Genomic DNA, 27,622 nt, shown 5'->3' with positions numbered 1-27,622 from the left:
TGAGAATCCCAAGAATTATCAGTAAAAACCAGCAGGCAAATACTGATTCAAGTGGGCTCATACTAGAATCTACCTCTTACGTGTCTCCACATAAAAATACATTCCCTTTTCTCCAAGTATTATTTTTTACATTTTCACTTACAAATACAAGACTGGACAATTTGCTGAATAGCTGAGAAACCCTTGTTACTTTACTGAAAAACCTGTCTTCTTTCCATTTGTCCTGCTCAGAAAAAGGATGTGTCAGATCAACATAGGTTTGTGGCATCCTGTTAGATTTCTGCTCGTAAGCCAGGACCAAAAAACTCAATGACTAAAATTCATTGAGATAGATGCCTTTATAAATATCCATTATATTACATGGAAGCTTGGCCAAGAGTTCGTATGCTAGGAAAAACTACATGATATGTATCTGCGTGACCAAAGATAACTCTAGAGCCTGAAATTAAAGGCTGACTCTCTCCAGACATTGACTGAGTAATGCTGCTGAACACAAATTCAACACCACGTAATTGCAGTTGTTTTCCAAGCCAGAAGAGTTTGCTAAGAATTCCAGAACCATGAATAACTGGCAGAATAATATTAGCTTTTCCAAGTCTATGTTGCCAAATAAGAAAATAATAGGTTGGCCAAGAGGTTTCAGCTGCATTAAGATGGTCTGGCATCTTAAAAGGTCTTTGGGCAGCCAGTTAAAAGCTAGAAGACAAAGCTAAAGGTTTTCCCCCTAATCAAGCAATTTTTTTTAATTGGAATTTTTTGAATGATTAATTAACTAGTAAACTAGTTATCCACTATTATCCCCAGCAGCATAGGTATATAACCCTAAACAGAGCCATGTTTGCATAGGGTTATATTAACACACAACATCTCATCTGCTATATTGTGAGAACTGCTGGCTGTGGATTAATTGATCCTTGCTTCTCTTGAAGTTGACACTAGATCCTAATGAAAATAGATGTACCATCTATTTTGGTTTTATACACGTCCACCTAACCCCCTCTCAGCCCTGCTGGAGGGCATGAGTAAATGGAGGGAAGGGCTGGGTCCATTGGGTTGGCTCCAAAACAAGCCCCACAGATATCTGAAGAGAACTCTTCTCCAACTAACCCCATTGTGATGGGTTTTTGTTTCTTTTTAATTCCAATTTGCAAAAAGAAAAAGGAAAAAAAAAGAAATGGGAACTGAAGTGGAGCAGCTTGGGAGGGCAGAATGGCTTTGCTTTGGTGAGGGTGGGGAACTGTAAAATATGCCAAGGCCAGCAAAATCCCATCGTCAGCTGTATGGTGTCATTAAAAAGGGGCAGGGCTTAGCTCACACATTCATTGTCACCACCCTGAATTTTTGACACACACCATGAATTACAACAAGCCAGTCTTGACTGAATTGCAAAACATGAGAAACAGGTTTATGATTAAAAAAACAACCACAGATTCCAAATGAGTGCATTTGTTAACGAATCAAATAAAGAAAAGTTCAGAAAATGCAACTAACTAAAGTCTCTCCCCCCCCCCATCCCTGCAGACATTCCTGCTCACCCATAGGTTCCTTGAGGTTCTTTCTGAAAAGAAAGATCAGCCTTGGAGGTCGTCATGCACTTTTGGAGACCTTTAGTTGCTATATCAAATTGTAGAACTTTGTATTATTCATCCCAATAGCAGGCTAGGAATCCTTATATTAACACTCTTTGCAATTACATTATGCTCTTCTTCCCTTCCCCCAAATGTTAGACTTACTGCAAAGTAAGTCTACTAAGAAACAGAGTAAAAACAATCACATGGCCTACCAGCCTGGGATATTAGATGGCTCACCAGAGAATAATAAAAAGAAAGAATTGATAGAAGTTACTCAATAGAAGTAACTGTGAGAGGGACCTCGGAGTCCTAGTAGACAATCACTTAAATATGAGCCAGCAGTGTGCTGCAGCTGCCAAAAAGGCCAACACAGTGCTAGGCTGCATTAACAGAGGGATAGAATCAAGATCACGTGAAGTATTAATACCACTCTTCAATGCCTTGGTAAGGCCACACTTGGAATACTGCATCCAGTTTTGGTCACCACGATGTAAAAAGATGTTGAGACTCTAGAAAGAGTACAGAGAAGAGCAACAAAGATGATTAGGGGACTGGAGGCTAAAACATATAAGGAACGGTTGCTAGAATTGGGTATGTCTAGTTTAACGAAGAGAAGGACAAGGGGGTACATGATAGCAGTATTCCAATATCTCAGGGGCTGCCATAAAGAAGAGGGAATTAAGCTATTTTCCAAAGCACCTGAAGGCAGGACAAGAAGCAACGGGTGGGAACTAATCAAGGAGAGAAGCAACCTAGAACTAAGGAGAAACTTCCTGACAGTGAGAACAATTAATCAGTGGAACAGCTTGCCTCCAGAAGCAGTAAATGCTCCAACACTGGAAGTTTTTAAGAAGAGACTGGACAGCCATTTGTCCGAAATGGTGTAGGGTTTCCTGCCCGAGCAGGGGGTTGGACTAGATGACCTCCAAGGTCCCTTCCAACTTTACTACTATTACTATTACTAAATTGGAAGGGACCTTGAAGGTCCATTAGTCTAACCCCCTGCTCAAGCAGAAGACCCTACACTATTTTAGACAAATGGCTGTCCAGTCCCTTCTTAAAAGCCTCCAGTGATGGAGCACCCACAACTTCTGAAGGCAAGCTGTTCCACTAGTTGATTGTTCTTATTGTCAGGAAATTTCTCCTTAGTTTTAGATTGCTTTATTCAATTTCCATCCACTGCTTCTTGTCTTGCCTTCTGGTGCTTTCGAAAATAGTTTGTCCCCCTCTTCTTTGTGGCAGCCGCTCAAATAATGGAACACCACTATTGTATCACCCTGTCCTTCTTTTCACTAGAGTAGACATACCCAATTCCTGCAATCGTTCTTCATATGTTTTTGTCTTCAGCCCAATCATCTTTGTTGCTCTTCTCTGCACTCTTTTTAGAGTCTCTACATCTTTTTTATATTGTGGTGACCAAAATTGATGCAGAATTCCAAGTGTGGCCTTGTGAAGGTATTATAAAGCAGTAGTATAATGGATAGTATAAGGGAATACTGGCAGAAATACATTTTAATGTCTTAAATCTGTTCTGATCTCTACAGGTTGCTTTTCGCTTGGATTTTGAGTTCAAAAAGTCAATTTTCCTCCAAAACCTGGAGATATTTTTGAATGCCAGCAGGTTGGTATTTTTTTTTTTACTTCTTCTATCACCCAATCCTGATCATTTGTCTTTTTTCTCTCACCCACCCCTGTTCCTCCACCACCCCCAAACTGGATTTCTCCCTCTGGCTTCACTTTTGTAACTGTTTCTGGTTTCCCACTTCTGTTGCAAGACTGCTATCAACCATGCTTCCTCCTCAGGTGATTTTTTTTTTTTTTTGCCATGAAAATACTAATTGGAAACATGGGTGTCAAAAGTGTGGGAGGGCAATAGGCCACATATCCTCTTCTGTCTGGAATTTTGATCTGGGCTGGGCATCATTAGACCCCTGCAAACACCAGTTCAGCATATACATCCAAGAATGCCACAGCTATATCTCAAGGGCTAGTTAAAAAGAAAGTACTGCAAAGTAATTAGAAAATTGTGGGTATTAAAATCTTAAAAGTTTCACTTCTGAGGGAGGAATTCTATTGTGGCAGAATTAGAAGAGATTTATATTCCTTGCAAATCCTTCCATTCTCCACCATTCAGTCAGAACTGAAGAAGCTTCTTGGATGAGAAGCAAAATGTCTTCAAGGAAAAACAAAGACAGTCCAGTTGCCTCCTGAAAAAACACCTTTGGGGAAATTTCCTGCTTTTTTTGTTCTTATGTGTGACTCTGCAAGTCTGGTATACCAGCAAAGGGATGGAACATTGGATCTCTGAAAAGGAGTGACATAAACTTAAAATCACGGTGTTCTGAAAATTCAACATCTTCATTCTACTGTTCCTGTTATGATTCAAATGTGCATACCATGTCTACAATTCTTTGTCCATGTTGAATGTGAAAACTGGATATTGAAATACAAGGGAAATTTTATGCATCCAGAATTCCTTTATATTTCATTTTATAACAATAAAAATAACATTAGAAAAAAAAAAGAAATTGGATATATAAATTACTTTCTGAGATGCTCGGAAGTTAAAATTTTTCCTGGGAATGGGGAGTTTGTCCAGTTCCACTACAGAACAGTGATGTTGTGCTGACTCCTGGGCAGCAACCACAGGTTTGATTTTGCCTTTGGAAATGTTTTCACATTAGATGGATTTGCTGGCAAGAAATACTATTTCAAACCCAAATGCATTGCTTGGGATGGCACTATTATGAAACAGAGTTTTGGTTCTTAAAAAGTTCACTCAGTTTACAAGCTCAGGCAACAGCAGTATTAGCCTTGCCATTCACCTAAAGGGAATTAATGTACACTCTTCCTGGAAGTGTGTGACAGCAGGCCAACAGCTGTTTGTAACCATCTCCCAATCCCAGACCCAAACATATCTGGAGAAAATACTCAACCAATGATATACAAAATGCCCTGTTATAATTTGAAAGCAGCACAATAATATATGCAAACTGTTGCTACCAGTGAAACAAACCATGGGACATTTAAACCATGGAACTAAGGATTGGATTTGATAACCCCTGAGCTTCATTCTAATTATATTCTTAAGCAACGGATTCACAACACTGAGCAATTTTTCCAACTTGGAGAGTAGTTATCCTTTATTTTTATTCTACCTTTCAGGAATAAAAACACACAAGAGAAGGGAAACATAAGGCTGAAAAGGAGTTTTCCCATCGCAGCTAAAAGAAAGTGAATATTTATATCCAGTTTCGGCCGATCTGTTTCCAATTTTTTTCTCAAGATTCTAGACATTATTTCTTTTTCACACAGCATAACTGAAGCTGGAAGAGGCAATGGCAAACCACCTCCATACTGTTGCCAAGAAAACATCTGTTAATGATGTCCCCAGAAGCTGCAGATTAGTTTTTAAACTGAATGCAATTTTTATGTCACTCTCACCATGAGCATGCTTTTACTTCTAAATTTGTTTCTCTTTCCTAATAAGAAGAAAAGTTGGTGCGTTGAAGTTGCAACTCCCTAGCTGCATTTGCTGAAAAAATAGCAAGTCAAGCAAATTGCAGAGATGGAAAAGATCCCAGGATAGTATCAAATCCATAATTCCAGCCAGTGGTGGAAAAAAACACATTTTTCTCCCTGCTTCAGCTAGGAATGTTGACTCATATGAAGCAAAGATCAGCTTTGACATGTCTGTAATGTGCCTATTAAGCCAATAGAGCACTGGCAAAGGAATACTCTGTCTCCTGCCAAAATCACCAAGACTTCAATTGACAGAAATTGCTACTCTAGGGAAGGAGACCAGAGCAAATATATGCATTAAGTGCACAAAGGAAAAACTGAGCTGAATGGGTTGATGGGTGTCTGTTTGTGAGTCTAACAGCTTATAGTAAAAGTCAGCGAGGTCCCCAGTAAGGCAGGGATCCCCAACCCCCAGTCCGTGGACCAGCACCAGTCTGCAGCATGCCAGAAACAAGCGAAGCTCCATCCGCGGGATGCAGGCAGCACACAAAACCATGCTCCCCTCAGTCCACGGAAAAACCTCTCTCCATGGAACTGGCCCCTGGTACTCAAAAGGTTGGGGGCCACTGCTGTAAGAAGTCAGTATTTTCCCTAGGAGATGTAGCTATCACTTTATGGCCAATCAACGTTGTACCTTTTTTATGGGATGGCCCCTAAATGGATCTCTGGTTCCATTTTTACATTCTAGTGACAGTGAAGAACAAGAAAGCACGAAAGAGGACAATTTTGCTCTCCTCAAGTTTCAGCTGAAATATGAAACTGATCTCCTTTTCACCAGGTATTCTGGATATGTACTGAGTGAGTTTTGCATTGCCATAATTCATCATTCTGAAAATGATGATGTATTCTGTGTGTTCAGATCTTCTGAGCAGTGGGAACAGTTTTTATTTTGATTGGGTTCTCCTTTTTTTTGCTGCTCTTCAGAGGTTCCAGCCAGAACTATTATGAGATTGAACCCAACAATTCTCTACAGACATACGATAGAATCGGCCCACCATTTAATTGCACTTTTAAGGTAAATTCATTTTTTGTTCTAAGCAATATATTGGGAATGGGAGATGGCTTCTTGCAGAAGAGGGTCACATGCTACTTTTTTTTCCCTTCAGCTGCAAAATCTGGGCCTATTTCCTGTAGATGGGATAGTTATCAAAATCACAGTCCCAGTGGCCACACGAGGAGGGAATCGCCTTCTGCAGCTAAGAGGCTTCCATGCACCAGAGGTATCCAGAGTTCCTACTTATTATTTTGGTATTAGAAAACCTCAAGATATAAGCCTGAATGATCAGTCAGGCACCTCAAGAGAAAAGCACATCATCTACCTAGCTAATGAATGAAGATGACAATTGGGGAGGGTATTTTTCTTCTCAGGTGGACACATGTCCTTGTCTCCTTAGTAATAGGCTGCCCTCCTGTTAAAGTTTTGTAGTTCAGTTTATTTTTTTGTGTATATTTAGTATGATGGTTCATTCTATCATTCCATGTAGTAAACACATTCAAACATTAAGTTAATTAAGTAATCAGTGGTTTATTTCTAGAATTCTTTTTTCCCCTCGATGGGTGTTGGCCTTACGTTGGGAGTACTGATGAGAACACTACTTGCACTCCTAGCTTCTTAACTTTATTGCCTAGTTGTTTGTAATCCCTCACTATTGTACTCAGGTTGTTTGTTGTGTCATTCGTCCCAATGTGAAGGAGAAGGAAGGGGTAGTAATCTGTAGGCCTAATTATTTTGGTTAGGTTCTCAGCCACATCTCTGATATTTGCTCCAGGGAGACAACATACCTCCCTGGATTGTACGTCTAGTCTGCAGATGGATGATTCTGTTGCTTTGAGGATAGAATCTCCTATTACCAACATTCTCCTTTCTTTTTGGGGGGCTGCAGTCTGGGTTGCTTTTCTTTTTCTCTCAGGTGTGTTTGTTGATGTGACTTTTTTAGGGATATTTGTAGTTATTTCTTTGCTAGGTGTCCGCATGTTTTCTTTGAGGGGGAGGTTGTGGGTCTGCATGTCTCCATCTAAGGGGAGAAATGGATTGCTCAGTTTTCATGGGGCTGCTTCTGGTTGGGAAGGATTGGGCAGAAGGGGTTTGTTACCAGTAGTTGTATGCTGCTTCTTTCTTTGAGTATTGTGTTTCCTTCTCTGTGTGACATACCTCCATTTGTCTTCCTCCAAGGGTTTATCAGTAGAATCAAATCCTCTGGGAGTTACTTATTCATTATTTGGTTTGGTTTGGATGGAGCTTTCTTTCTTACATTGGGGTTTGGCTAGAGATGCCTCTAAGTTCCTAACCTTTTGCTGTAGTAGTTCACATAATTTGCATCTAATGCATGTATAGTTTGGGTGTTCTTTGGGCATGAGCCCAAATACACGGAACAGTCATTTGTTCCATGAGTTTGTTGCTTGAAAATCCCTCTTTTTGGTTGGTGGATGTGTTTTGCTGTTGGCCTTGTTTCTAGCTTCTCTGTTCTGGGTAATTGTGCCTATTTTTCTATTGTTGAACAAAGTCTTATCAATTTGGAAATTCAAAATCTTCCTTGTAATGTAAAGACAGTTTTTCTTGTTTTGTGTTTTGGAACAATTTGGAACAGTTCTGCCCCAAAGTGATGGGAACTACTTCAAAAATCAATAATGATCTGAAAATTGAGAAAAAAAATAAAGAAAAACAATGAAAACATGCAATGTGGAAGGCTATAATTCCAGGAGCTGTCAGACAAGATTCAAACAGGCACTAGAAGGAAGCAATGAAATATAATAGAAAACTGTCTAATGGCTCACCTTTTCGTGAGTTAGGTTTTCTTTTCTCCTCCCAATTGCTATTTGAAACTGAAAGAGGCCCTTTGTACACGATGGGCAGATGAAGGACCCCAAGAGAAGAGATCCAAGAGCTTTCGTGGTCAAAGGAGTATTTAACAGTGGATGGTAAAGCGTGTAATCCCATTTTTTGTGATTATGGATGGCATGTCTGCCTCCTTAAAGTCACGGAGTTGGTCCAGACCTCAAAATAAACGAGAGCATCTGTTTATTTGATTAATGATTCCAGACCTCTCTGTTATAGAATGGTATGATGTGCAATATTGGAGGCAATGACACAGACTATCGAAGGACACCCTCGGATGAGGATTTAGGCCGTCATCCCCAGCTGGTAAGTCCTTTCAGTATCATAGCATCGTGGTGAAAGTTCTTTGGCCACTTCCTGAGCACAATGGTGCTGTGTCAGGCTGCACAGCAAATTGTCAGATGACCTCACCCAGCAGCCTTATGTAGATGGCCTCAGATAGATGCTCAAAACAAGTTCATGCAGCCATTTTGAAGGAAATTCCATCAGACAAAGAACTTCCGGGTTAAAGGGGGGAAATGGCTCAATGTCTTGCATTCCACCAAACCTCACTTGTCTTTTTGTTCCAGAATTACAGTAATTCTGATGTGATTTCAATCGACTGCAGTGTGAATCTGGCTGCCAATGAAGAAGTCAGCTTTCTCTTATATGGAAATTTGTGGATGAGGACCCTAAGAGTGGTATGGATAAGATGCAAATTGCCATCTTTGCTAGCAGCCAACACAAGTAATTGGCATTAGGTCCTGCTCTTCCAGGCCGTGCTTCTTCCTACAGATGGAGTGATGGTCAGATTTTTACCTTCCGCACTAACTTGTCTTTCAGTGGTAATAATAGTTATCCCGAAGCAAGCGTTCTTAGTCCAACTGGGGAACAAGAGTTTCTAGAGTTCACATTAGTTGCAGAGAGAGAATTTGGTCCAACCAGGAGCAGCTGGGATTTAAGATGAACATAACATCAAGGAAATTTAAAATGAGATTATATTTCAAAGAAAGAAGTGTGTGATTCTCTACCGCTAAAAAAATTAACTATTAGAGTAAAAATGGAAGCAGTATTGAAATTGGCAAGAAAGTAGCTGGAATCCTTCATGGAACTGAAAAGTCTCATCAGTTATGTCCCATTTCGCAGATTTGGTGTATTCCCCCAATCGCAAGATACTCCATTTTTCCCACCTGCCAAGCAACAGTCCCTCTATAACCAAGGGCACGTCAAACCACGTTGAGAGACTAGGAAGGCATTATGAAGAGAAGACAGGCTATTTTGTGCCGTCCTCTTGTGTCAGGAGACAGAATTCTTCCGGATGTGTCAATGCGTTGATCCAAGAGAGCATTCTAACCTCTGTAGGCAATAATTAATTACAGTGAATCAATTCTGACTAAACTAGGTGACCTCTGTCCCTCCTAGGACATGTCCATACATGTGTCAAAGCAAGAATATTCAATATTAGCAGCTCTAAGCAGTGTTTTGTATATTGTGTGAACTTAATATTTATAGTTTCTTCCACCAGCTATAGTTAAAATCAAGCATGGCTTAGCATTCTGTGTGAACTGAGCCACTGATTCTCTCATATCTGTCCAGCTGAAATTCAAGACCTTCAGATTCATCTTCAATGCTGCCTTGCAGAGAGGGTTTCGTAGTGCCTTTATCTTCAGAGAAGAGGATCCTAGTCGCCAGGTAAGCCCAAAGATCTCACCTGCTCACGCACCAGTCAGCTTGACTCTTTGGAGGTCATAGTAAGATGCTAATGGAAGCTGGAGCTCAACTTTGTAATGATAGGAACTGTGGGCTCTGTAGCTTTCACATTTCTTCGGATCCTGATCTTAGATTGCCACTAATGGTTTAAAAAATACAGTATGTCTTTCCAAGCCACCCAGAGAGGAAGAGACAAAAAAGTCAAGACCGCAGTCAAAACCATGCAATCAAAAACCTGTCTCTTTTTTACATGTGCCACAATATGTATACAAAAGGGGTGGGACTTTGACAACAGGATTGTGGCTGGATTATTCGACCCTCTTGTGGACACGCCTGACCAGTCTACATATTCCTCTCTCCACTGGCCATCTCTTCTCTAACTCATAACTCATCTTGCTGTTACAGATGTAGCCTTTAATATGCCTTCAGTTCTAACTTCATTCCCTTTGGAGAAAGTTAGCGTCAGCTGTCATTCTGGCATTAGTAACAGCAGCCAAGGAATTTCTTAACAAAGTGAGACTTATAAGTCTTTCTATTATTAATAATAACAATCTTGTCATTATTAATGAGAAAGAAAATTAAAGTGGAATAACAGTGTTACTTTGTAAACTTCCTTGAAAAGATCTGATTCCCAAAAAGCTGGATATAAGCTTCATAACAATTTCATAAAGTATGGCAGGGATTGCAGTATATTACAATCTGCATGAAGAAGTAGAATAAAACTGATGACTATTTCAGCCATTCGTCAGTTGCACATTCCCCATGGATGTGGTTTGAGCTTTAACTGCTACAGTAATGTCTATGTGTCATTGGTGTGGAAGTTCAAAATCCCTGGAGGACCATGTGTTGCCAGCCAAACTATGTTCTAATGTTGAGGAGCATCTCATTTTAGCAATAAGAATTATTTGAGGGAAAATAGTGGTTTTGAAGGAAATTACATTTTTTAAATTTTGAAAGATTGCTAAATTAATGAATGTACAGCAACAAAGTGGAACTTTGTATTGCATATGTTTTAATCTCCCTTTCTGGTGTTGGAGGCAGTTTAGAAATTAATGGCCATCATGACAATCATGGGCTTCTCCCAGATCATCACTGGCCTGATCAACACTGCAACACCTTTCCTCAAAACAGAAGAGATGTGATATTGTTTGTGAATGACATTTCCATAGACCAGGCACTTATTCTTGATGATGGATTTAACCAGAGCTATCAAGCCACTCAGAAAGGCTGGTGGCTGATTAAGATGGTACCTGCAGGCACCAGATAGAACTGGGGGGTTTCTGATTATCACTTTAGAAATTTCCAAACAGTGGAAGTGACCTGGATGTTTGATAGGATTGCCTGAATAACCTTTACTCCTCCATTGATCTCAGGGGATCTTTGCTTTTCTGAGGAATTGAAAATGAAGCAAACAGAGATACCCAGAGGGATGCTGGTGGAAAATGAGGTTGAATCTGAGGCATATGAATTCAAGTCTACTCTCTAGTGATAAGGGCGTTGAAGCGTAACTCCACCCTTATGACATCTGCAGGGGGCTGTCAGCCAGCTTCATTATTCATAACAACCCAGGCCCTGTTAGGTAATAGTCAACTGGAACATCCAGTAACAGTAATGTGTAAACATCTGGCCAGTAATCTCATAGATTAAATCATTCATACTTGTTTCAAACTGAAAGCTGGATCAGCAAGACATATCTAGCAACCTTAACTGAGCTTTAGGATCTTGAGGAAGCAAAGTTCTTTTGGGCATAAGTTCCACCACTTGTGACCTTGATTCCTATTCCTTCTAAGGGATCAAGAAGGGACAAGGACTAGATTTGAGTAATGCATTATTGAGGAAGGGAGATGTACCAACAATCTTAAAAGACAATCCAGCAATTACCAATTTATATCCAACTTTTCTTTTTGAAGAACATTGAGCAGCAAGTTGTCAGTCCTCCAAGATAAAATCAGAAAGCAAGAGTTGCTGGTAGTCTTGCTAAGTAGTTTAATGAGGTATTTAATATTGGATTAAAATCTTGAAAGTCTATCTCAAAGAGCCTTCAACTTACACCTAACTCAATCAAGATGGAGTTGTCCGAATTTCTTTTTCAATTTCTGCTTTCTACTGCCCAGGACTGAAATACTATTTTTGTAACTTTCCACATTCTCCTGATATTCCCTCACACAACTACAGAGGCTCTGGAAGAAGTAGATTGTCTGGATTCTTGGCACTTAGGATTTAGGCCTAAAGAAGGATGCAGTCTGCAATTCTGGCTCTCACTGATGAGTTATGGTGGAACATGGAGGGAAGGCGGGAGTACAGCTATCCTTGTGCTGCTGGATCTTTCAGTGGCCTTTGGTATTGTCAGCCAAGGTCCTTCTTGTCCTCCTGTGAAGGTTGGAAGTAAGAGACATCATTTGTGGTTGTTTCACTCCTTCCTGAATGGGCAAGTCTTGGTCAGTGGTTTCAGCAGAAAGAACAAACCCATGGGAATTCCAGTATGGGTGACTGAGGACCTAGTCTTTCCCTCCAATTTGTTTATTTGGGGCTTAGGTATCTTAGAGACCGCCTATTCCAGTATATTTTGCTTGCCAAAACTGGGAGAATAGAATGCCTGCTGAAGTTCCCCCCATCAGTGGGAAGAAGCACAGAAATAGGCACTAGAGCAGTTTGCCCCTGACACAAAAGTTATTCCGTCTCTCATGACCTTCCAAGAAGTTAATAAACCCTAATTTTTCCAGGTCTTTGTAGACCGAAATAGCTGGAACAGTTACCTATTTCCATTGCAGCACTGAAATACTTCTTCATTGTTTACAAAACTCCTTAAACCACCTCAGATGGAGCAGGAGCACCCTCTTCTGAGCAGTTGAGGCTCAGCAGCACCAACAAAAGAGGCTGCCTTGTTTCTGCAGTCTCACCATATGAGAACTCACCTTCTAGACAGAACTCCCTGCAAATCCTATTTGACCTCCCGCGCCTTCCAAAACAGTTGACACTGGAAGAGTTCCATGTTACGTCTCGCTATTCTTTTTCCCCTTGTAGATTGCATTTGAGATCTCCAAGGTCGAAGAGTCCCACATCCCCATCTGGATTATAATTGGGAGCACGTTAGGTGGTTTCCTGCTGCTGGCACTGCTAGTGCTGGCCCTCTGGAAGGTAAGCCTACCTGCAGCCACTCAGGGTAGGCATGGATGCATTAGGATCATTAGCTCATCATCAGGAGCACTTCTACCACTTTAGGCAAGCTGCCCACTTGGGGCCAAAATTTTCCATGCAACCACAATGAAGAGCAGTGGAGCCCAAAAGAACTCAAAACCATCATGCATTTTGTAATGCTGGATTCCGTTGCCCACACAGCATTACATGCGTTGAGTTATACCGGACACCCTTAGCAATACAGTCAGATGGCAATTTCACATCTCTATAAGTAGAAATTTTTCTGAAAATTCTTTTTATGATAACACAGATCAGGTTTCTGTTTTTGTGCATTAATCTATATTACCAGTTACTCATAAACACAAATTTTTCATTGTAGCAAAAAACTAGCTGGTTCTTTTCTTTGGTAGGAATAACCAGGGAAGAACAGGCAGTCCTCGACTTACAACAGTTCATGTAGTGACCATGCAAAGTTACAACAGCACTGCAAGAAGTGACTCATGGCCATTTTTCAATTTCAGTTTTATGACCATCGTGGCATGCCACAGCCACATGATCAAAATTCAAACGCTTGGCAACTGACCCATAGTTACGGTGGTCGCCATGCCCCGGGATCACGTGATCCCCTTTTCCACCTCCTGACAAGCCAAGTCAATGTGGAAGCCAGATTCATGATTTAACAACCTTGTTATTAACTTAACTGCAGTGACTCACTTAACAGCTATGGCAAGAAATGTTATAAAACAGGTCAAAACTCACTTAACAAATGTCTCAGCAGAAAGAAGTTTGGGCTCAATTGTGGTCGTAAGTTGAGGACTCCCTGTACGGCAGTGTTAGGTTGCATCAACAGGGTAATGACATCAGAGGAAGTGATAGTAGCAGTCTATGCTGGACTGGCCTGACCTCATGAGAAACACTATGTCCAGTTGCTGAGGAATCAGACTGCAGAGAAGAGCAACAAAGAGGGTGAGAAATTTGGAGACTAAATCCCGTGAAAAGTATTTAAAGGACCTGGATATTTTAGCCTAAAGGAGAGAAGGCGGCGGGAGGCAGAATAGCAACCTTCCAATCTTTTAACAGCTGTCACAGAAAAGAAAGAATAGATTTTTTTTCCCATAGCACCCAAAAGTAGGACGAAGACCAAGGGGTGGAAGCACTCTAAAGAGAGAGACCAACTCCAAGGGAGAACCCTTCAGCAGCTTCCCTCCTGGAAGCCTGGGTGCTGCGTACGAAAGCTTTTCCATAAAGGTCGGATAGCCCTTTGTTTGGGAGGGTCTCGGGGTTCTGTCCTCGGCAGAGGCTTGGAGGAAAACCTCCAAGATTCCTTTCAGCCCTGCGATTCTCAGAAAGTCAAGAGGGCAACTGCAACCATGCAAAACCTGAATCTGTGTATGAGTCACAAAGTTGCCATCTTGGCTTTTTTCACCCCTAATACGAAGATCTTTGTACACTAATTTCTCCCTCATTCTAAACAGCATAAAAAGCAAAAACAGTTCTTGCTTATGGTCTTTCTATAATTATGGTTGGGTTTTTTTCCTTAATGGAGGTTTTATATATAGTATAACTCTGTGATGGCGAACCTTTTAGAGACCGAGTGCCCAAACTGCAACCCAAAACCCACTTGTGCATGGTCGGGTGCCGGGTGGGTGTGGCCCATTGGCTGGGTATGGCCAATCGGGTGGGTGTGGCCCATTGGCTGGGTGTGGCCAATCGGGTGGGTGTGTCCCATTGGATGGGCGTGGCTGCGGTGGTAACGGCAGACTGGGTGGGACTAAAAAGTTCAATCAATTCCAACTTTGCGAGATCTTTTTTTCCCCGTGAGAAGTTGAAATTGATTGACTGAACTTTTTTTTTTTTTTGCACACAGCGGAGGCCTAAAGCGAAACGGTTTTATAAAACCCAGCTGAAGGCCTACGACTGGAGCAATGGCGCACGCGCCCACAGAGAGGGCTCTGAGTGCCGCCTCTGGCACTCGTGCCATAGGTTCACCACCACTGGTATAACTGGTAAAAAATCAGACGATGTTTCTTGCCTTTTTTTCTTATTTCTTAATCTTTAAATGTTTTAAATTCTTCATGTTATTTTTTAAGCAAAAGTGAAAAGTATTAACATAGCCTATATGTTTTAATAGGTAAATTACAGTTAAATTTTCTGGCCTTCAGTTTCAATGATTTGTTTGTTAAACAATTGAAAAAAGCAATCTCAGTCCTTTCAGAGTTGGCAAATTCAGTCAATGCATGAAATTTACAGAAGATTTTCTGGTTTGTCTTATATCTCTTTAGCTTGGTTTTTTTCAAAGCGCCACCCACAAGAGAGATGCAAGCCAGGATCAGACTGCCAAAGATTTGGACTAAGGTTTCCATTGTCCTGAGCATACCAGCTGGTCTTTTTCTCACAAATAAGTTTACTTTGCTGTATAGCCAGTTTCCTTTTGCATTGATCAATTTCCCAGTTACCTGAAAGCAACCCAGCTGCTAAGTGTTACCCTGCAAAGGAGAAGCCTCCACCAGCAAGGACTTCAAACTAATTTTGTTTCCTTCTGCTTAAGATATTGGAACTATACAATAAGGACAGGAAGAAAGTAGATCCACAAGGAGCAGCTTTCTCTTTAAAATGATCTACTTTGGCCACAAGACTGAGGGAACAGATGCCAAAAGACTCCAATCCTTTACTGCACGTGCAAGATTGTTTGGGATGATACGTTTTTCAGTCTGCACTTTCATTGGGGAAACTTTGCTCCTAAAATAAAAAGGAGTGGAAAGTCTAGATACTTGAGCTTTCACTTTCCTTCATTCAAGCTGTCAAGGATGAACAGGTCAGGCATCTGCAGTGCACTTCCCTAAAAACAAATCAAGTTGCTATAATAAAATGTTTTATTCCGGATTACTTAAGAGACCTACAAATCTTGCTGGACAAAAGTTGATGCTTTCAAATGAGATCTGCACACCTTCTGAGCACAAACTGAGATCACTAGAACTAAGTGGAGATTAATTTGCAGAGGGGCACAAGTAGCAGGTATCTGAAGAGCAAAGAAAATGGGTAGAGGTGATCAGTAATCATGTTACCAGATTATATTTGCAAGGGTATCAGTAAAACCAGGCGCCCGATGGTTTGGAAGGCCCAGGCTGATGATACAATGTACTGGATGCTGCTTCTGCGCACAGACTCCTGTTCCTTCTCAAAGCCAGAAGCACAGAAGTGTTCACAAAGAGGATGCAGCCAACAACCCACCAGCTTTTTTGTGGAGATCTTTTTATATGCACTGAACAAATACCCATAATTATAAGCACCTTAATGCAAATCTTCAATCCTCAGCTGTATATACTCATTTAGAAAATGTTTAACTTTCTTATTTTTAAGGTGACTTTAAGAAAAGAAGACCAGTTTGAAGAATTTTCCCCAAGTTGTGCAATTTCCAAAATCAACAAGTGAGGAAAAATGTTATATATGTATATACTTCTGTATATTGGAAAGGGTTTAATTGACTATTTTTCTTCTTTTGCATATACTTATTTATGCCAGTGTTAATATTGATAAGTGAAAATGAGATATTGGTTCAACGGAATTCAATAACACAAAATGTACCATTAGGGTTGTTTTTTTTTTTAAGAATAGGAAAAAAAAAGTTTAAAATGTTTAAATATTCTCCTTTGTCTACAGCCAGTTTTAATGCATTATAAATATAACTTTCCCATTCAGGTGAATACTACACATCCAGCTCTGACGTTCAGTGGAAGAATCTCGTTACTCAACGAGTTAACAGTTGCAAGAGGCTGTAGCTGAGCAACTTGAAGCCCTCAAAAGCCATGAGGTTTCTTGGCACCCTGTTAAGAGTTGTCACCAGACCTCATCCTTAATGTAAAAGAAAAGTGGGGGCTATTGTATGATAGAAAATAGCCCTATTAATTGCAGTGAATTTCACATTTAATTCAAATCGACATTAGTTTTCTGTCCACTTTGGGGCTTGAAGCATAAAAAAATCAAGTGGACCCTTGACTGACTCTTTCAAAAATCTACTCCCTCATATCAGGACATTTTAGTGATGACGTGAAGCTGTTGCTTTCACAGATGGTGGTGTAGAGGTAGGTAGGTCTCCTTAGAAGAAGAAACAAAATGGACTCTTAAGACCAACTGTCACAGTTGTATTTTTCTAATTTGCTTTGTGCAGGAGTGGTAGTTTTTCTTCTTCAAGACAAGCTAGAAATATTTCAAATAAATTCCATTTGGATAGATATTCTGCCTACATTCTGGTTTGTATGGTTGAATACTGTTTATTTCTGCCATGCTGTTTCTCTTTCTTTGGCCCAGTATGGTTTTGCTCGTTCCTTTGATTGTTGGAATATTTTAAGCCTGAACAAGAAACTGCCTTAAAAACCTTAGGTGGCTAATACTTCATTTTATACATTTGTTTTCCATTTTCCATCAAACATAGCTGCAAGTGGAGGAAATATCAAGACAAATCAGGTTGCGGAGTGGAATCCTAACAAATGAACCCTTAATACCGTCATGCAACCATATTCCACTGAAGCACATGGAGCAGAGAGGGCTTCCCTCTCTGCCTCTGTTGCATCTGCATAGGCTGGCAATCCTCTTCCAGGGTGAGGCACTCCCTCCATCCTGGGAAAAGTGCAGCAGAAGAATGAGCAGCCCACCGGAAGCAATTTTCCCAATTTTTGGGGGCAGGAAGGCCAATCCGATGTACTTCGATTCAACTTCCAGCGATGGGACAAGTCATAAGGAAGCCCTGTCCCTGGAGATTCTCAGGCCATGGTTGTCCCACAGGTGCTTTTTCAAGAGGCAACTGCACTTTCTTTGTTTTTCGCTTCTCAGAACTGAAGAGGTTTCCTGGATGAGAAGCGAAATGTCTGCAAGGAAAAACCAAGGAAGTCCAGTTGCCTCTTGAAAACGCATCTTTGGGGAAGCCTTGGAAACTTTTCCCATGTTAACAGTGATTCTTTTCAGCTTTCAAGGAGACAGACTAAGCATGCGTCCATCGACTCTCCCGGTTGATCCAACTGATCAGTCCAGGACTGTTCCCCATGGTTGTAGACGACTGTGGCATCCTTAAGTGATACCTGCCTTCCCGCTTACTCAAGAGGCAGCAATATCCTGGACCGTTAATGACTTTCTGTTCCTGGGTGAAGCAGTTAAGAGGCTGGTGGCCTCATAGCTTCAGAGGCATCTGATTGAAACTAATTGTCTGGAGATTTCAATGGGAACTTCACTCAGGTTATGGTACTGGGACTGTTTTGGTAATCCTGGTGAATCCTATGCCACAAACTAGAAGTTCTCTTGGTAGTTAGCAGTCCTGAACATGACTTAAATTCAACAATAAGCATGCTGAGGGAGAACAAGCTGCAATTAAATCCAGACGGGGCAGAGGTGCTAGTTGTAAGGAAAAAAAGATGTGGAGATTCAAGAGAGACGTGCTGCACTCCTCCTGAAAGGGCAGAATTGTAATTTGGAATGCTGCTTGACCCTTCAAGTGATCCTGGATTTGCAAGTGAGAACACATTTTCAAGGCACAACTAATGCACCCAAACAATTCTTCTTTAACTAGTCAAAATTAGCAACTGTTAGTCCATATTTTCGTTACAACCTGGCTTGAGTACATCAAGCTTTACATGGAGGTATTTTACCACCGATTTAGATTCTGCTTTGGATTTTAACTGTATTGTTTACAACTGTATCTTTAACTGACACAAGTCATTTTAAATGTGGTAGTAGATAATAAATCAACATACTGGTAGCTCCTACTGACCTCACAGTGGCTCACAACGTACATACAATAGAATGGGAGTCATCATCTTACCTTTTGGTTCAATACTATCATAATATGGAAAAGAGAGAAAGAATCTCAAGACATAGCCAAAATTGAATGGCAGCTGATTCAGAGCAACCCACAAATCACTTCTTTACCCAATTCCTGCCTTCCAAAATGGATTAGATATGTAATGGATTAGATTGTAATATATTCTTCAGATGAAAAGAGGCAGAACATATCTCCAAGTCTTGAACTAGACACTGGGAATCAAAAACAGGAGGACACTTTCCTCCTATGGCTGCATAGGAAGACAAAATATTCTTGAAACAAACAGTAATCTACAGTTGACTGTAAGCCATTTACAATCTGAAAGGCAAAGGATATCAGTCACATTTTAGCCTAACAGCTCACAAAAAGTTCACTGCTTGTACCGCTATTTTTCAGATCTAATCTGTTCAGTGAAATTTCTTGGGACAACCTTGGTATTATGTTCATTCCAAGCCTTTTACTTGTGCTTAAAAGAAATACCATAATTACACAGTTAATTAAATTAGACTAAAATAAAAAATAACCATGTATATATTTATAAAATTTTAACCCAGTTTTCATTGTTAAAAATAAACTCCATGGTCTGGTTTGCCAACACGTACTATAAAAGTAGGACCATGCATTGACAGTCTTTACAATTTGCATTGTTATGGCTTTGAAGAAGTTGCTGAGCTGCTGAACCAGTTCTCTGATACACAGCTAATGAATTGCAGCATGAAGACAAGACAACAAATTAGTTTTATTTCACATCATTTGATGTGACTATTTCTTTCAACCATCATTTGACAAACTACAATGGCATGTTTCCAAAAAAAATACTGCAATTTATAAATAATAATCACTGCTTTCATTAAAAAAAGCCCAAAACAAAGAAATTGTATTATAGTTTATCATTGAATTCTAGAGTTGGAAGAGGTCACTGAGGCTCAAACCCTGCTCCATGCAGGCATCCACTGGGTGTTCTTCAAAACTACTTTCCTCCCCTGGATTAACACATGCTTGCCATTTGTAAACATCTTAGTGCAGTGGTTCTCAACCTTTCTAATGCCCTGACCCCATAATACAGTTCCCCATGTTGTGGTGACCCCCAACCACTTATACATCACCGGGTGCCAGGGGCATGGCCAAAGAAAAGGGGGAAAAAATGGCGGACAGCCTTGTTTGGCGACCCCCGTGAAATGGTCGTTCGACCCCAAATGGGATCCCGACCCACAGGTTGAGAACCACTGTCTTAGTGACTTACAAAACTATTGTTGCAACGTACAAAGTAGTGGATTAATAGGGAAGAAGGCAGATACAACAATCAGAAATAGAGGCAATGCATGTTTTGTATCTATTTTTGAAATAGATACAAAATATTTTGTATCTATTTGAAAAATGGAAGTTTATATGCAATGGGCGGAATTGACTTCTCTCTGAAAAATATTATGCCCTTACTGATGTCAAACAGGTAGCAGTAACAAATCATCTTTGCAACGTAACAAATTAGAATTAAGACCTGGTTTCACATTCAAGATTTTATTTGTAGTACAAAGACATACACCTGTGCCCAGAATGTCTTTTCGAATAGAACTGACACTTTTAAAAAAATGACAGACCGTTCTTCCACATTTTGACAAAGTGACATTTAAAATAATGGCAAGTGCTTCCAAAGACCTGTCAAAAATCTAGCCCTAGGCTGCTGACATTTTTGCCAAAGATGCTTTCCCAGGTCAAACGTTTTTCACACAATCGAGTTACTACGAAAAATTAATTAGATGGCTTTGGGAGGAAGGCATTTTTTGGGGGAGAGGGAGCCATGATCAATAGACTGAAAACACAACATTATTTTCAGAGCAGGACAACGTCATTTATTCTTCGCTGATCCTTCCTAATACAGTTTTCAAATATTATTTCTAAAAAAATATGAGCTCATCTTTTGAAAAAATCCGTGCTTGCCAGCTAGTTGGAAGATAGTAGGAAAACGCAATTCAGATAAAATTCTAGATGAGGGGGGTCTATCCAAAACCACCATGCTTACCCATACACACATAAATACCAACAGCATTTTTGCATGTCACTCAACTGAAAAAATACTTCTGCATAAAGAATTGAGTTGGAAGAGTTGTATTATTTTTTTTTCTAAGAATCAGTGAAAAATATACTATTAACAATCCCATTCTCTTGTCTGAATTTCTGTCTGATGGGAAATAATCAGTTATTTTCATTTCATTGCAAGCAGAAATTAGAAACAAAAGTTACTGATATCGGTGGGAATGGAAAAACGTTAAAAAACCAGGCTGGTGAAGAATACATTTCCCTGGATTGTGTTATATGTGTCAATAAAATCCCAGCAATAATTCTCACCCCCACCTCCCCCCCGCAATGGATGACTCCCCAGACTGCTGCATAGGTACGTACTGGCTCGATCTATCAAATGCAAAACACTTGGCAGATAGTGCTTAAAGCATTCTTGGCTGTCAATGGTAAAACCCGTGTGCATCGGAGTGCTGTATCAAAATATTTTACCCTTATTCTAATTTAGAGTTTCTTTTGTTCTCCTCTAAGGGAAAAAGACCCCATTTATCCTGCCACCGGATGATATATTTGGAAATCAAAGCAAAACATCAAAGACTGACTGGTGTCTTCGCTCCTGAAAAAACGGAAAAAGAAAGGAAATTCAGACTCTCTGCCTGACATTTTATTTGACCCTTCATGGAGGGAAAGTGAAATTATCACCATGTCGATGTGGCCTAGTGGAATTCTACAAATTCTTCCAAAGTCTTGGGAATCTGATTGTGATAACGGATATGATAAACCCGCACAGCTCGAGCAGCCAGGCACTTCAGGCTCAGTTTCATCTGAGTCTTCAAGAGGATTTCAGACACCCCCGTTGTACTTTTGTCAAGAGGAGTTTTTTTCTGTTTGTTTGTCATATCTGTGTGAGCACCAGCCTCAACCAAGCTAATGATGATCGAATGCAAGGTCAAAAAGTCACTAATGGGCCTGTTGTACTGCACTATGACATGTAATGGAGTGTTCCCTTCGTTGTCCACAGAATTGACATCAGCGCCACAGTCCAGAAGAAGTTTGGTGACCAGGGCATTAGGGAAGCTGCAGACATCGTTGGTGTGGAAGTCATCGACTGGTGTGCCAGAGTTAACAGCGTGGTGCAGCAAACTAGACCTATCCCGTGTCCTGGGATCCAGGTGGATTAAGTTATAAATCTGTTTATTAATTCGTGATTGTTCCTCATCCCTACACTGGGTTTTGGTTGAGATGCACACCAAGTACAAGAAGGTAAAGATGTTGCATTCATAGTTGTCCATGGCTGTGTGAAGCTCAGCTTCTGGAGAACTTTTGACCCTGGCCATCCCTTGCTCTATCTCCAGGACGCTACATCTCAAGACGCTCTCAATGTCCTTGGCTTTCACAGGCTCATTCAAGTGTATCATCTGAGAGAAAACTTGAGCGAATCGGAGAAGGTCCTTGTGGGTATTCCTACTGCCCCTCTGTCGTAAATGCAAAGCATGGAGCCAGAGCTTAATGCACTGTTCAAACTGCATGTTATCGGCATAAACAGCACCACGGTAAATAATTGGATGTGATACATCAATATTATCAGAACCCAGGATCCGCTCACGGACGATGAGGCCCTCCATGTGCAAAGCATCTCGGTCCTGGCGAATGGATTCCAGCTCTTGAGGAGTCCGGCATTCTGTCCGGTTGCCATAGGCTTCTATCTGAGGCAGGATGTCCTTCTCTAGAAGGTTCTCGCTATCTCTGTATCGCTCGAGCATGGCTAAATATAAATAATGATAGGTTTTCATGATATCGTAATTTTCCCGGTCGTTTGCAAAAGAGGCACCCAGGAGTTCCAAAGCTTCAATCCTGCTCTTGCGGTCACAGTCCGCATGTGCCAACAGCAGCTCCACAACATCAGCTTTACAGCTCTCTGCAGCTACCTTGAGCGGCGTCATTCCATGGCCATTCACCATCATGGCAGATTTCCACTTCACCAGCTCTCGGACAATCTCCAAGTGACCCGCCTCAGCTGCAAAGTGCAATGCTGTAGCGCCACAGTGTGCTTTGGCATTGGGATCCGCATGCTGCTCTAGAAGAAAGCGTACCACGTCGACATGGCCCTTGTAAGCAGCAATCATAAGGCAAGTGTTGTCATACTTGTTAGCGATGCTGATGTTGGCATTGTTCTCCACAAGGTACTTGACGATGTCCAGCCTGCCGTCAAAGCAGGCAGCCCGCAGAGGGGTGGAATTGGTTACGGTAGTGTGGTTAACATTAGCTCCATGGCTTACCAGAAGTTTGACAACTTCGAAGTGGCCTGCCCCGGCTGCACACCACAATGCCGTGGCTCCATCGATGACGTAGCTGTGGAAAAAGAAGAGAGAAAAATGTGTGCAAGGGGCGTAATTTTAGTAACGGCTTAAAAATAAGTCCAGGAGAAATAAGAGATAGTGGGAAGTTGCTGGGAGGGAGTCTAAAAACAGTGGGCAATATCCTGCCACAGTGAAGCACGTAGGTTCCAAAGCTGCTTGAAGGAAAGAAGAAATGGGGCCTCAAAGTTATTAATTACAGGCTCAGATGAGGACCCTGTGCAGAATCTATGCCATAGCTTCCTCCAAATTTACTTTGCCAGGAAATTATTGGGTGATTTGTTTGTTTATTTTTAATTCTGCAGCTCTTCAGTTTGCCTCTTGTAACCTGTTGTGGATCTTTTGAGTGCAACAGCTGCTTCACAGGAAGCCCCTTCAGTGTTCTCTTCTAAAACTCTCCACAGACTCCCAAATAGCTTCTTCTGGATACCAGAAGTGACTGTCTGCAAGATGTGTTTCAAGGTTACCCCTGTAAACTAATACGATAATTTAACAGAACTCCTTTATTTTTTTTTAAAAAAAGCCTAACGGGAGGGAAGCAAAGCAAGTGAAGAAGTTCAGCTGAAGGCTCTACCAATCTAGTTCCCACATCCCAACAGTACCTAAAATTCAACTTGGATAGCTCTTCAAATTAGGGGCTTTCAGAGGAAGCTAACTGTCTTCCTGCCTCCAACTAGACAATTTCTGCTGTTTAATCCTCCCTTCTCAAAATCGGAAAAAATAGCTGTTGTACTCAAGAGATTTTAGCATAACATTGTTTTCATTTTATCTAATTAGATGTTCCAATATAACCTGTCCTATCTTACCTAATCCATTTCGCCAGGAGCAGAGAGCAACTGGGATGTCTGGCTGTACACAGGCCCCTCTAGGCTCCCCTCCCAGGTGGTATGTCCCATGGCTCTCAGCGATGTCACAGAAAGAAATTATCAAGTATATTTGGCCAAAAAAAGAGAGAAAAAGGTGGCCAATGATACAGCAGATATGTACAGGGGAAGTGTTTAGCATTACATCTTTAAGCAGTTTGTATTTGTCCTTTTGGTCTGATATCTTTAAGTGAAATAAAGAATTTCAGCTTCACTGAATCAATATCTTCTAAACCAGTATAATGCCGGTTTGACTGGAAAGAACAGAATAAGAAAATTGAAATGCACCCAAATTCTTTCAGATGAGACCTTTAATCCATTTTTCCAATACAGTCCAGCTTAACCTTGGTGCTAAATAACTCTCAATAATTCTCACCAGGAAATACATAAAGAAAACTCCGTGCAGTAAAAGACCTTCAAGGCTTCATCTGTGCCCACAATATTCCACTGAAATACAGAAAGGCTAATGTTCAAAGGCTTCATGTGTTTGCTTTTCAGAGACTGTCATAGTAAAAACGTGGGAGGGAACTCCAGTGCTTCTGAAAGGGTGGAGCACCTTTTCTACAAAACAACATTAAGATCCCTGACTCTAATTATTGTCCTCATATAATGCAAGACACAGACTTGATTATGGTCGTGAACAGTCCTGTGATCTGGACCTAGTACATTAGAGTAAATAACTTGTGCCTGAATAGATGTTTACTTTCTCACAGCCTCCCTGCCTTCCTTGTAGCTTCCTAATTTTCCAACAAACTCCTGCCTTGCAGGAGAGAAAATAATTGATGGTCCACACAATAACAGTAGGTTCAGAGGGAATGAAATGATTAAATTGCACAGGGATGAGAAATGGGACAGCGATCGGATGGCAAACCTGCATAGATCATCGCCTGTTGCATGCAAGTAATCTTAAAAACTCAGGCGATGTCCAGTGTCATATTACACCCCCTCCTAATTATAGTCCAGCATGATCAGAATTACACAAGGCAAGAAACAAGCAACCTCTTTGGCTGCTCCTTATTCTTCCACTTGTCGGGATTGGTGACGACCGTTTATGGATACTGTACTGATGCCCTCCAGTGTGAAGGAAGATGCCCGCCTCACCGGTCAAGTTAACACACACACACACACACACCCCTCGAAGGGCGCTGCAATGGACCGGGCGGCGCTCCCCCCACCCCCGGGAGCCGAGAGGGCGCACCTACCCGTCGAAGCGGACGGTGCCGGTCTGCTGTGTCTGCACCCGGTAGTGCTCCAGCAACAGGCGCACCACCTTGGCGTGCCCGTTGCGCGCGGCTATGATGAGCGGCGTGGATCGCTGCCCGCCCTGGTGCGTGACATGGCCGAGCAGGTAGCGGACGTCGCCCTCGGAGCGGTTGAGCAGCAGAGCGGCCAGGGTCAGCACCCGGCCCTCGCTGGCGGCCTTGTAGACATAGCCGGCCAGGCTCTCCATGGCCGCCTGCTCCTGCGGGGACCGCCACCGCGCCCCGTCGGCCTCCCCCGGAGGGGCCGGGGCAGGCCGGGGCTCCTCCCGCTCCCCCCCCTCCGTGGCTCCGCAGCGGGCACGGGCATGCGGGCCGGCCCCCTTGGGGCCCGGGGGGGCTCCGACGCTCCTCGTCGTCCCGCCGCTCCCGTCGCCCACCATGCGCGGCCGGTCAGACGGGCCCCATGGCCGGCCGCGTCCTCGTCCTCCGGGCAGCGCTCCTCCTGGGAAGGGACCCTCGGGGCGTAGGGTCCCTTGGGAAGGCCGGAGTGCCCGTCCTCTCCCCCGGCCGCGGTCCTGGAGGGGGGGGCAGCGGCGGCGGCGGCGGCACCAGGAGGAGCAGCGAAGGGCCGAGCCGCAGAGGCCTTTCCGGAGCACCCCGGAAGCAGGACGGAACGCTTCCTTGCTACTACGGGTGCCCGGAAGGGGCGCGGCGCTCTCGCTGCGGAGGGGTGGGGCTGGGGGGGGAGTTACGGAACGTCGGAAGCGCCCTTTCGGGCGTCCAATCAGCGTCAGCTGTTATTAGCGTGGAACCGGAACCGGGAGCAGCCGTGCCATCCTTTGCAAAACCAATCCGTCCCGGAAATCGCTGCTCAGATGAAGTGAGTTCCGGAGCCCGGCTGCTGACCGGGCGCGAAGTGTCTCAGTTCCTGCCTGTTTCCTGGTGGGGGGAGCGGCAGGTGGCGACGTGGATGGAGCCCGGCACGCGCTAAGCCATGACTTACTTGTGTTAAACCACAATCCTGCGATTGCAAACTACTATGGGACCCGATGGATGTTGGTTGATTTAAACTTGGCGCGCGGTGCGAGCTCAGCCATCAAAATCTTTTTTTCAGGCTCTTGATGAGCTCCCCAACCTTTTGAGGAATGACAAGGCTCTTCCAAGGCTCTTCCTCCAGGCCACCAGCCCCTCAGCGGGCGGGAAATATGCCTGGCACAATACCCGTTGGGCCTTTTGCAATCCGTGACGCGATGTCCTTTCTTTGCCCCAGGCATGGCAAGAGAGAACTTGGTGACTTTGCTTCCTTCCCTTCAGCCTTTAATTTAATTTTTGTTAAATTAACTGGGCTCCAGTGCAACTGAATGTGTGGCATACACAGCCCCGTTTGTTTCACTCAATAAATGGTGTTTTTAGTCTGGTCTGTGATTGTAATAAACTCTGTCTATATATTCAACCATATGATATGGGGATGCGTAGCTGAATCTAGGGCAAGAATATACAGTAAAAGCTCAATCTAAACAGGATACAAAATTTGAAAGTTAGAGAAAAGCCCCCAGCAAATGAATTCTGCACACTGCACTGAAACTGTTCAATAACTGCCACCTGTTGTGTGGGCTGCTGCCTGTTTTGGCAGAAACTGAGCAGCAGCATTGCTTTCCCTGCCTCTTACTAGAGGCCCCTGTGACTTACTCCACAGACCTTCAGGGAACACAGCTTTTGTCCTGCTTAGTCGTTGGTAGTATCAGCTGCCTCAGTAATGTGATCTTGCTAATTGGATCGGAGGCCTGTTCTATATTAGTTTCAGTAACAAAATGAATAGTTAATTCAGAGTCATGCAACTGGAGATGTTGCCACCTGTAGAAATAATACAAGACCAATTTCATGTATTATGTATGGACCTGATTCAACCACAAGACTCTTCCCACAGTTTGCACCAGAGGCAGGAGCAAAAAGACTGGTGATTCTCTGCTGCGAATAATCATATTTCCACTTGTTCTTTCCATATCCCTCCTGATCCTTGATACTATTTTTACTCTTAATCTCCCAGGATAGATGATCTGAATATGGTAATTCACGAGCAGTGCACATGCATCAAAGAAGCTCCTCAAATGTTCAGGTTGACAGGCAGAAATGCCACAAAAGCAGAGAGATTGGAGAAAGATCTCAAGAAAGATCTGAAGAGTGTAAGCTGTTTGCTCTTATGAAAGCAGTGTGATAGTGTGATCATGCCAGCAGCAGGAAAGGGTCAGGCAAAAGAGATTGCTTACAGAAATTGCTTGCTTCCCCTCACACACAGAATGGACAACTTTCAAGAGAATACTGCAAATTGTGTAGTGCAATTCCCAACTCCAGGCTACCAGTGCAATTGTATTCCTTTTAATGTGCAGAAGAACAAACAGCTGCCTCTCGTGCAATCCCTTTCTCTCCCATCTCTATGCTTTGTATGTGTGTGTGGGGGTGTGTCATGCAATGGGGAGACAGCCTTCAGAAATTCCTTTTTTTCCCTTCCTTCTCCAACCCCCCCCCTCCAGTAGATTAGAGAGGGATTTCAAGAGAATAAGCTGTTTGAGTAGTACGCACACAGCTCTCGGCTCTGGGCTGCGGTGTGATTGTATT

At 42.4% G+C, this 27,622-nt stretch overlaps 2 protein-coding genes across 13 annotated transcripts in view; one reads left to right on the top strand and one right to left on the bottom strand.

Annotated features, from left to right (window-relative positions):
• ITGA11 (integrin subunit alpha 11) overlaps window positions 1-20,842 on the top strand; it is a 75,460-nt gene extending 54,618 nt beyond the window's left edge. For 10 of the 12 annotated variants that reach the window (XM_039369629.1, XM_039369634.1, XM_039369626.1 and 7 more), the window contains 9 exons: window positions 3,116-3,192; window positions 5,782-5,871; window positions 6,018-6,108; window positions 6,200-6,313; window positions 8,149-8,235; window positions 8,499-8,609; window positions 9,505-9,600; window positions 12,643-12,756; window positions 16,456-20,842. In XM_039369629.1, coding sequence (XP_039225563.1) covers window positions 3,116-3,192; window positions 5,782-5,871; window positions 6,018-6,108; window positions 6,200-6,313; window positions 8,149-8,235; window positions 8,499-8,609; window positions 9,505-9,600; window positions 12,643-12,756; window positions 16,456-16,539 — 864 coding nt within the window. In that variant the 3' untranslated portion in view covers window positions 16,540-20,842. Of the gene's footprint in view, window positions 1-3,115; window positions 3,193-5,781; window positions 5,872-6,017; window positions 6,109-6,199; window positions 6,314-8,148; window positions 8,236-8,498; window positions 8,715-9,504; window positions 9,601-12,642; window positions 12,757-15,038 lie in introns of those variants that run through there. The other 2 variants (XM_039369631.1, XM_039369637.1) reach the window with 2 other exon arrangements.
• Window positions 20,075-25,699, bottom strand: FEM1B (fem-1 homolog B). Its single transcript, XM_039369640.1, has 2 exons — window positions 25,007-25,699; window positions 20,075-22,936 (listed from the first exon to the last, which is right to left on the bottom strand). The coding sequence occupies exons 1-2, from the start codon at window positions 25,444-25,446 to the stop codon at window positions 21,301-21,303; spliced, it is 2,076 nt and encodes a 691-aa protein (XP_039225574.1). The 5' UTR covers window positions 25,447-25,699; the 3' UTR covers window positions 20,075-21,300.
• Between the last annotated feature and the right edge of the window lie 1,923 nt (window positions 25,700-27,622).

The sequence above is a fragment of the Crotalus tigris genome, unplaced genomic scaffold (genome assembly GCF_016545835.1).
Source record: "Crotalus tigris isolate CLP2741 ecotype Arizona unplaced genomic scaffold, ASM1654583v1 scf7180000021179.819088, whole genome shotgun sequence".
Lineage (NCBI taxonomy): Eukaryota > Metazoa > Chordata > Lepidosauria > Squamata > Viperidae > Crotalus > Crotalus tigris.
Note: the sequence above shows the minus strand (reverse complement) of the source record. Positions and strands in the feature narration are given on the sequence as shown.

Bases quoted from the DNA above. Each gene is read 5' to 3' on its own strand.
- FEM1B (XM_039369640.1), bottom strand. From the start codon at position 25,446: ATGGTGGGCGACGGGAGCGGCGGGACGACGAGGAGCGTCGGAGCCCCC. The intron at 22,937-25,006 runs GTAGGTGCGCCC...CTTTTTCCACAG, and splicing joins GGCACCGTCCGCTTCGACGG to CTACGTCATCGATGGAGCCA.